The sequence below is a fragment of the Chenopodium album genome, chromosome 2 (genome assembly GCF_948465745.1).
Source record: "Chenopodium album chromosome 2, dcCheAlbu1.1, whole genome shotgun sequence".
NCBI lineage: Eukaryota > Viridiplantae > Streptophyta > Magnoliopsida > Caryophyllales > Amaranthaceae > Chenopodium > Chenopodium album.
Genome location: NC_137835.1, coordinates 81,678,192 through 81,688,484, shown reverse-complemented (window position 1 = coordinate 81,688,484; position 10,293 = coordinate 81,678,192). Strand labels below are relative to the sequence as shown.

General features: G+C 34.7%; 2 protein-coding genes and 1 long non-coding RNA gene across 3 annotated transcripts; 2 read left to right on the top strand and 1 right to left on the bottom strand.

Moving 5' to 3' along the window:
• Positions 1–5,134: 5,134 nt before the first annotated feature.
• LOC145589759 (oleosin H2-like) lies at positions 5,135–5,980 on the top strand. Its single transcript, XM_081646449.1, has one exon. The coding sequence runs from the start codon at positions 5,135–5,137 to the stop codon at positions 5,642–5,644; it is 510 nt and encodes a 169-aa protein (XP_081502575.1). The 3' UTR covers positions 5,645–5,980.
• A 481-nt stretch (positions 5,981–6,461) lies between these two features.
• On the bottom strand, positions 6,462–10,094 carry LOC145603461 (uncharacterized). Its single transcript, XR_014104864.1, has 5 exons — positions 9,997–10,094; positions 9,639–9,779; positions 9,020–9,075; positions 6,848–6,928; positions 6,462–6,747 (listed from the first exon to the last, which is right to left on the bottom strand). It is a non-coding gene; the product is annotated as an uncharacterized LOC145603461 (long non-coding RNA).
• LOC145603452 (protein FAR1-RELATED SEQUENCE 5-like) lies at positions 8,615–9,959 on the top strand. The gene is made up of 2 exons (XM_081659367.1): positions 8,615–9,083; positions 9,164–9,959. Exons 1-2 carry the CDS (start codon positions 8,730–8,732, stop codon positions 9,905–9,907), a joined length of 1,098 nt encoding a protein of 365 aa, XP_081515493.1. The 5' UTR covers positions 8,615–8,729; the 3' UTR covers positions 9,908–9,959.
• Positions 10,095–10,293: the final 199 nt, after the last annotated feature.

Here is a 10,293-nt window from a genome sequence, read left to right as displayed (position 1 = left end):
TAAAAATTATAATATGACAACATTTTATATTAGTCAACAAGATGTAACTACATTAGCAGTCCAATCAGTTACCTATTAATAAATCATTTTATTACATAAATATGAAAGATGCAAGTTTAGTAGGACTATTTTAAAATATATATATATATATATATATATATATATATATATATATATATATATATATATATATATATATATATATATATATATATATATATATATATATATATATATATGATCCTCTACGACTCACTATAGTTTGAACTAACTTAAAGGAACAAGCTAAAGAAAAGTAGGGCAAATATTAAACCATACTTGTATGTTGCCTTTAAATTTTACAATGTGTAGAGTAAGATTTTTCTTTAAGAAAATAAAAACTATTTTGTTTATGGACAAGATTCATACTTCCTCCGTTTTTTTTATAGTTGCAACACTTTCCTAAAATAGAAATGTCACAATAGTTGCAACAGACTACTATAATTGGAAAGTATTTTATATCAAAATAAAGTTGTACTATCGTCCTTATTATAATCTCATGACCCACTAAATTATACTTTTAACTATCTCTCTCCTCCATTTTAATTGTTTTAAATCATATGAAACCTATTTTTCTTAAATACCGTGAAAAGTATTAAAAACGGATGAAGTACTAAATAAAGAAGGTTGCGAGAGTTATACCATATGCATGATCTAAGATTTCATCCAATAAAGTCATGACCGGGGCCTGTTCTCATTGACTGAAATGAGCTAAACTGAACTGAACTGAACTTATTAGAGCTGACCTGAACTAAACTAAACTGAACTGAAAATAATCGTATGAGACCAGACCCCTAATATTGAAGGTCTATATACAATACGTTACAAATTCAAATCTCAAGCGTTCGTAATAAAACTTTTTTTAAAAAATAAAATCATTAATATTTAATTATATAAATATGAAACTTTTAAAAAAATTATTAATATTTAATTATATAAATATAAGATCGAGATATTAATATGTATGCGAAGTTTGTATGAATCAATTATTTTAAAACAAAGAGAGTATAATGTGTACAGAGTAACATCCTTATATAGTTCATTTACATTTCAAAATAGAAACATAACTCATTCTTGGTACTTTATAGACATCTTTATAGGTGTGTTATGGTTTCAAACCACCTTATATGGCCACATGAGTCACCCCACACATTCAGTTCATTTTTTGAAAACTTGTCAAAAACTGACCCGAAATCGTGTATTATAGCCTTCAATTTTAGACAATTTTTCACTTTTTCAGCCAGGAAACAAAAATTGCCGAGATGCTTCCTATGAACCCCAATACACCCCGGGAGTCCATTTGGATGGGTAAAACCATCCAATATGCCTTCAAACTGTCAATTTACCCGTTTACAATTTGCACCCATTTCATAAACTCGAGGCTACCACAGACATTTATGGCAACATATACTGATCATACATGGTTCCAAATGACATTATATGACCCTAGGATGTATCCCCTGGCATCTCGAGACTTTTTTGACACCGGGTCCCAAAACCTCCAAAATTGGCCAAAAATCGTGTATTATAGCCTTTAATTTTGTCAATTTTTTACTTTTTTTTTACCCGGAAACAAAAATTACCGAGAAGCTACCTATAGACCCTATTACCCTTCGGGAGTCCAATTGGGTGGGTGGAACCATCCAATTTGCCTTTAAGCATCCAATTTGTCAGTTTTCGTACATGCCTCTTGTATTGGCTATGAGCTTTCACGGGGCCTTTATGTAGCCAACTTAGGGTCTTATATGGGTCCAAAAAACATTATATGACTATAGAATGTATCCCCTGATATCTCAAGACTTTTCTACACCAGGTCCCGAAACCTCCGAAATTGGCCAAAAGGCGTGTATTATATATAGGCTTATAGCCTTTAATTTTGTCAATTTTCGATTTTTTTTACCCGAAAACAAAAATTGTCGAGAAGCTACCTATATACCCTAATACCCTTCGGGAGTCCAATTGGGTGGGTGGAACCATCCAATTTGCCTTTAAGCATCCAATTTGCCAGTTTCCGTACACGCCTCTTGTATTGGTTATAAGCTTTCACGGGGCCTTTATGTAGCCAACTTAGGGTCTTATATGGGTCCAAACAACATTATATGACTCTAGGATGTATCCCCTGGTATCTCAAGACTTTTCGACACCGGGTCTCAAAACCTCCAAAATTGGCCAAAAAGCCTTTAATTTTGTCAATTTTCGACTTTTTTTTACCCGGAAACAAAAATTTTCGAGAAGCTACCTATAGACCTTAATACCCTCCGAGAGTCCAATTGGGTGGGTGGAACCATCCAATTTGCCTTTAAGCATCCAATTTGCCAGTTTCCGTACACGCCTCTTGTATTGGTTATAAGCTTTCACAGGGCCTTTATGTGGCCAACTTAGGGTCTTATATGGGTCCAAACAACATTATATGACCCCGAAATGTATCCCGTACAATTCCGTGAATTTTTGACACTGAGTCTCGATACCTCCTAAATTGCTTTGATTTCGTATATATATTATAGCCTTCAAATTTGGCTTACGTACATCATTTTTTCACCCGGCAAGATAATGCATCTAAGTACTTCAATGGGTTCCCAAAAGGCCTTTGGAGTCATGGATAATGCCCAGAGTCATTGCATTCATCCTTAATCATCATGTCTTATGGCAACGACGGCATGCCCTCAAACGACAAAACTAGTTATTTGTATGCTTTGTCCATGGGTGCACATGTCTTGTGCACATGCCACACGCTCCTTGCACCATCCCACACCCAACACTTTGGCGTTGTGACTTGTCTCAATCCACTACTTAGCATTTTTTAGCATATAAGAAGCACCGCTAACCTCGTTTTCCAAAATATAGGTGTTTTTAGGGAATAGGGTAGGGGTAGGGATGAATCGAAGCGACATAGAGCTGAATCTCAGTGGATCGTGGCAGCAAGGCCACTCTACCACTTACAATACTCCGTCGTGTATTTAAGTCGTCTGCAAAGGATTCAGCCCGCCGCTCGGTAAGAATTGTAGTTCAAGGCGGCTCTCACGGCGCATCCACCGCGCGAGTTTAGCCTACGACACGTGCCCTTAGGGGCCGAAACCCCTACTGTAGGACGACAATCGGGCGACGTGCGCATGCGTAGCTTCTAGCCCGAATTCTAACTTAGAGGCGTTCAGTCATAATCCTGCGGCACACGGTAGCTTCACGCCACTGGCTTTTCAACTAAGTGCGATGACCAATTGTGTGAATCAACGATTCCTCTCGTAATAGGCTGAATTACCATTGCGACACTATTATCAATAGGGTAAAACTATAATGCTTAAAATTGTAGGAAATAGTATTGAAAAACAACCGACCAACTACCCACGTTTAGCAGGTAAGTTATAAAAGAGTTGTCGCCGCCTTGGAGATATTCACAGATATGGAGAATATTACGATATCCTCTTTACATTTCATATTCATAGAATATTAATATAATGTTTTTATTATATGCTTCTATTGCAACTTTATACCCCTTTGACTCTCTTTACCTCATAATCCAGAAAACCCCGCAGAAAGTTCAGCTTATTCACCCAAATTAAAATTCCTTCAAAAAAAATAAAATAAAATAAAATAAAAAAATAATAATAATTGAAAATTAAAGTAGAAAACCTTTGAGTCAACTCTAGCTGGAATATTATCAACACAACAATATATTTCCATCCACTCATAACTTGTTGTTGCTCCCTTTCAGACACCATATTCGAATATCGCTATATTCCTAAGACCTTAATTTCTAATGTCCCTTCTTTCATTTCATTTAATTTTGATTCCAATGTATTTTTTGTGCCTTTACTTGTTCAATTCCTCACCTTATTCCTTGGATTCTCCATTCATTGCTATAAAATATGTATATTCTCCGAGTGTAACAGCTATTATCAAACGAACTCATGTTATACCTAATTATCAAGTATACGATTATTATGACAAATTTTTTTACCATGATTCCACTTACTTAGAGTACGATTTTTTTTTTTTAAAAAAAAAAAGAATTCCTTATAAAATCATGGTAAATTCTTAATTACGAGAAACATGATCAGATTATGAATATTTGCAATGTAAAGACAAGTATAACACATTTACATAATAGTTCAACCAAAATTTGTTGTTCAATTATATAGATTATTTCAACAATTAGTTGGAAACTTGGAATAGTAATTTGGATATAGTGTAACAAGCAAGACCATGAACAAACACTTAACTCATTTACTTGTGATTATGTACTGCACCCTTGTTTCAAGTCTATTCTGAATAAGTCGGTCCAAAATTTACATTGTTTGAGCCTACACAAAGTTGGGCTAGTTCGTCATATACAGGCCCACAATTTAAATCATTTCTGGTTTGTCAAGTTGTAGACAAGGCCGGCCCAATATATTAAACAGGCCCACAATGTAAACATTTCTGGGTTGTCTCTCTCACAATAAAAATTGAACCTTGTAACAAACACAGGTAGCCAAGTAGGGAGTTCAACAAAACAAAAATTCACAAGCTACAAAGTAATCTTAGGTCTTGTTCTTTTGAGTTTTTGGACAGAGCAGAGCAGACTGGACTTCCACACATTACGGAGCATAATAGAGTAAATTTTAGCAAAGCAGAGCAAAACAGGGAGAGCTAAGTAGAACGGAGCAGCTCTAAAGAACAGGATCTTACTCTACAAACATGTCAAAATTGTTTTTTTTTTTTTTTGGTGGTATATGGCATTCATTAATGAATTTCCACTTTTCTCAGGAATACAAAATACTCCTAAAAAACATATGTTACCTATATAAATTTAGGCATAAACCTATTAATGTTTTCTTTTATCAATTCTCTGCCAAATACCATATGATATGTTTAACTTTAATTACACTAAAACTTTAATACAATTTCACAATATATAAAAGCACCGTTACCCAACAAGATAAACACTCACTATCCGTTTTCATGCATGCAAACTCTCACACTCTCTCATCTCACCACGTGTCCACCTTCTTCCACACGTCACACCACCAACTCCTATTATAAACCCTCACTTCTCTCTCATTATTTTCTCTCTCATAAAAAAAAAAAACTAAACATTCTCAAAAAAAAAAAAAAAGAAATGGCAGATCAATCTTATCGCCAAGATATTTATCTAAGAGGTAGTCAAAGTCAAGGTCAAGATCTTCAACAAAGAGGTCAAGAAGCAGTTCAAAGTTTCAAACATTTTCTACATGAAAAAGCCCCTTCATCATCAAATGTTGTTGCATTTGCTACTATTTTACCATTAGGAGGCTTTCTTTTGGGCCTTTCTGGGCTGGCTTTTGTTGGTTCTCTTATTGGGCTCGCGCTTACGACACCGTTGTTTGTTCTCTTTAGCCCGGTTATTGTACCGGCTGTTTTGACTATTGGGCTTGTTGTTTTGGGCTTTTTGGTTGCCGGAGGTTTTGGGATCACCGGCCTTTCAGCTTTTTCGTGGATTATAAATTATTTTAGGGGGTACGAAACGGGTCATGCGGCGGGTATGGATATGGATCATGTTTCAAGGTGGGCTCATGACAAGGCTGGTGATATGGGTCATAGAGTTAAGGAAATGGGCCAAGGTATTAAAGATAGAGTCCGCGGGGAATGAAAGAAAGTTGTAATATGGGCCTATTGGGCCTTGTAGGCCTTTTGAGTCAGTGAGGGTAAAATGGTCAATATGTTTTTTTTTTTTTTTTTGAGTGTTTTTATGTTTTTGTTTTGTGGGATGTTTTGCATCTAATAATGCCATAATTTGTGCAATTTAGAATTTTGATATCAAGTTTTAAGTGGCTTCTTATGTGAAGAGGCAATTGTTAAGAGAAATGGTGCTTTGTGATTGTGCTCTTAGATGGTCAAAGTAATGTGTTTTTCACTTATTTTATCTTGTTGGACTCATAGTCAGGAAATTATTATTCCAAAATTAATCTTATGAAAATTTTATCTATCACTAAACTTATTTTATTCGAATTTATTAAATTTTAGAGAAAATTTAAAACATTTATATCATATAATGAGAACACGTTCTTTGTGCAGCTAGCTACACCATATGACCAAAGTAATCCCAATAGCACTGATCGAGTAATTCATGTAATATTGATCGAGATTCTCCTATAATACTGATGAAGTAATCCTTGTAATATCAATAAGTAACACTTATAATGCTAACAAAGTAGCCCCTCAGCCAAATATAAAAATTTGTATCGATTATTCGACCTATCTATAATAAAATAAGATATACAACCAATAAAATAAACAACTCCATTTGCATGTACCCGGTGTACAGTATTTTTACTGTACATCGGGTTTTTCTCACGTGCAACTTCTTTATTGTTTTTTTTTTTTTTTTTTTTTTTTTTTAAAATAGCTTAATTTAAAATCACGGAATTTTATACCTAAATCAAAAAAACGCAGAACAATGGAGGAGAGAGAAAGTGAGAAAACGCAGAACAATGGAGGAGAGAGAAAGTGAGAAATCGCAAAAATTGCAAAAAACGATCATCAATCGAGGAGAAAAAAGGTTAGAAAACGCAAAAATTGCAGAAATCGATCATCAATAAAGGAGAAAAAAGGTGAGAAAACGCACAAATAGAAGAATTCGATCATCAATCGAGGAGAAAAAAGGTGAGAAAACTTACAAATTGCAGAAATCGATCATCAATGGAGAATTCGACTTTCGATACAACAAAATGCAGCAATCTCATTCACGAATTGCTACAAAAACAGAGGCAAGTTGAGACTGAATTTGAAATCGATTTAAATCGATCGATTATAGAAGAAGAAGAAACTTATTGTTTTGGAGATGAATTCGTACCAATATTCAACCATCCAGACAATGCAGAAGCAATTGATAATGCAGAAGACGCAATACACAATGCTGAAAATCAAGTGGTTCCTGATAAATCAATTGATTCAAATTCAGAACAAACAACCAAAACAAATGCAACTGAAGGTAATTTCTATAAATTTTTGAGATTGTATGCTAAAAAGAACCCTTTGAATACATAATTGTTACCCTTTTTATGCATAAACGTGACCCTATTTATGCCTAAATGTTACCCTCAGATTGAATGCAGAACTTTTGAGATTGCATGCAAAAAGTAACCCTTTGATTGCCTAAATGTTACCCTTTTCATGCTTAAAAGTGACCCTATTTATGCACAAATGTTACACTCAGATTGTATGCAAAAAGTAACCCTTTGAATGTCTAAATGTTACCCTTTTCATGCTTAAAAGTGACCCTATTTATGCACAAATGTTACACTCAAATTGTATGCTGAAAATTCAAGTTGTATGCAGAAAGTATCCCTTTGAATGCCTAAATGTTACCTTTTTCATGCATAAAAGTTACCCTATTTTCACACGAATGCTACCCTTTTTTATGCTGGCTGTGGTTATTATCTGATTTGTTTGTATTAAATAACAGATACAAATCCAATTGATGCTTCTGGTTTAGATCTTAGAGGATCATTTGTTGGTGTGGTAAGAGAAACTTTTGAAGAAATTTTGGAATTGTATGAAAAACATGCTGCTATACTGGGATTTTCAATAAGAAAACATACAACTAGATTCAAACAACACACAAAAATAGTAACTGAGAAAAACTATGTGTGTTCTGCTGAGGGAAAGAGACATTCAGGTCAGAAGAAAACAAAGTTAGTTGAAATGGTTGATGAAGAGGATGTAAATGTAAAAGCAAGAAAGCCAAGACAAGTAGCCATTACAAGATCAAATTGCAAGGCATGCATAAGAGCAAAAGTGAATAAAGAAGGACAGTTTGAGGTGGTGTCTCATGTTATTCAGCATAACCACGAGCTAACAAAGCCACAGTGGCATTATTTGCATCGTTCTGAAAGAAAAATGACAAAGGAAAAAACTGAAGCAATCAAAACAATGAAATCTTCAGGTTTAACTACAATGGACACTTACTATTACATGGCTACAGAGGCTGGAGGAGAACAGAATGTAGGCCATAGTGTTGTAGATCACCTGAATTTCTGCTCAAGGTTAAGAATGGAACAAATTGAGGCTGGAGATGCTCAAACTTTAGTGAACATTTTAAGTCAAGAACAATCAGAGGATCCAAACTTCTTTTTTAGAGTGAAGTTTGACAAAGAAGGAAGAATTTGCAATATCTTTTGGAGAGATTCAATGATGCTAGAAGACTATAGGATATATGGAGATGTTCTTGTCTTTGATACAACATACAGAACCAACAGATATAATCTTATATGTGCTCCATTTGTTGGCATAAATAACCACTGGCATAATTGTATGTTTGCATGTGCTTTTATTGGGGATGAAACAACAGATTCATTTGTGTGGTTATTACAAACCTTCTTCAAAGCTATGGAGGATAGAAAACCAACTTCAATATTCACTGACCAGGACCAAGCAATGGCAAATGCAATTCTGGAGGTAAAAGATTTATATTGACATCTTACAGATTTGAGATCTGACAATAAAGTTTTTCTTTTCACATAAAAGTTACCCTTTTATCTGCATAAAGTTATCCTTTTTAGTGCATAAAGTAACCCTTTTAACAGCATAAAGTGACCCCTTTATTTTCAATGCAGGTGATTCCAAATACAAGGCATAGACTTTGTATATGGCATTTGGAGCAAAATGCCATAACCAGATTTGGAGCTCTTAAAAAAGACAAAGAATTCAAATTTGCATTCAACCAGTGCTTAAAGATGTGTGTGACAGAACAAGAATTCGAAGAAAAGTGGCAGGCAATGTTGCAGAAATATGAGTTGACAGAACACTCTTGGTACAAAAGAGTGTATGAGTTGAAAGACAAATGGTGTCCTGCCCTTAGTAGAGATTTCTTTTCAGCAGGAATCTTATCGTCACAAAGGAGTGAAAGCACTAATCATGCTATAGGATTCAGAGCAAGTAAAACAACTACTTTGACAGAATTTTATACCATATTTAAGAAGACAACCAATCGTTGGAGAAGCACAGAGAAATATGATGAGTTTACCTGTAGCAAGTCAATAGCATTCACTTCATTGCCTCTCTCTGGAATGCTAAAGCATGCTGCACAGGTAAAAAGTTAACTGACAACTACATAAATTACACCTAATATATGGCAATTTAAATGAACCTACATGATTTTGATGTACAGGTTTTCACTTTATCACTCTTTAGAGATTTTGAAGAGGAGTTTGGATACTCTATGGCAACAACTGTTCAGATGTTAGGCAGTAATGAAGAATGCCTACTTTATCAAGTAACACTAGAAGACAAGCCATGGTCTGCACATCAAGTAAACTATATACATGAGAGCCAAACTGTATGGTGCACTTGCAAAAATTTTGAAGCATCTGGATGGTTATGTTATCATTGCATCAGAATTCTACATTTGCATTCAGTAACAAGAATACCAGATAAGTATGTTTCAAAAAGATGGACTAAGTTTGCAAAAACAGAGGCATGGGATAGGTTGAAGAATCAGGATCCTAAACAGCAATATATTCCATGGAGGCAAACAATGATGAGGAAATACTACAATCTAATCTTAAAAAGTCAAGAAAATGAAGACACAAGAGCATTTATGGAAGAAAGCTTCAGAAACAGTCTTAAAATGGTGGAAGACTTACTTGCTATTGCTGCTCAGAAAGAAAGTGCAGAAGCTGCTTCTAACATTCCTGATGTGGCAGACAGCACTCAAAGCAATACTGACGTTTCTTCAGCATCGAGTACAAGCACAAGTGTACCACAAATACTTGATCCTAAAACGGCTGTAACAAAAGGAAGAAGCAAGAGAGCAAAAGGAGGACTTGAAAAAAGCAAGAGAAAAAGAAAACCAGCACTGCCACCTCCAAATTCAGAATTTGGATCAAAAACACCTAACTTACGACTCTTTTAAGATCTTTTTTTGAACATTTTTTTTTTCGAAATTAATATACCTTGTATTATTAAGCTTCAGAAACAGTCTTAAAATGGTGGAAGACTTACTTGCTATTGCTGCTTAGAAAGAAAGTACAGAAGCTGCTTCTAACATTCCTGATGTGGCAGACAGCACTCAAAGCAATACTGATGTTTCTTCAGCATCGAGTACAAGCACAAGTGTACCACAAATACTTGATCCTAAAACGGCTGTAACAAAAGGAAGAAGCAAGAGAGCAAAAGGAGGACTTGAAAAAAGCAAGAGAAAAAGAAAACCAGCACTGCCACCTCCAAATTCAGAATTTGGATCAAAAACACCTAACTTACGACTCTTTTAAGATCTTTTTTTGAACATTTTTTTTTTGA

Coding starts and splice junctions, on each gene's coding strand:
- LOC145589759 (XM_081646449.1), top strand. CDS start 5,135: ATGGCAGATCAATCTTATCGCCAAGATATTTATCTAAGAGGTAGTCAA.
- LOC145603452 (XM_081659367.1), top strand. CDS start 8,730: ATGTGTGTGACAGAACAAGAATTCGAAGAAAAGTGGCAGGCAATGTTG. Junction 9,084..9,163: donor TGCTAAAGCATGCTGCACAG/GTAAAAAGTTAA, acceptor TTTGATGTACAG/GTTTTCACTTTATCACTCTT.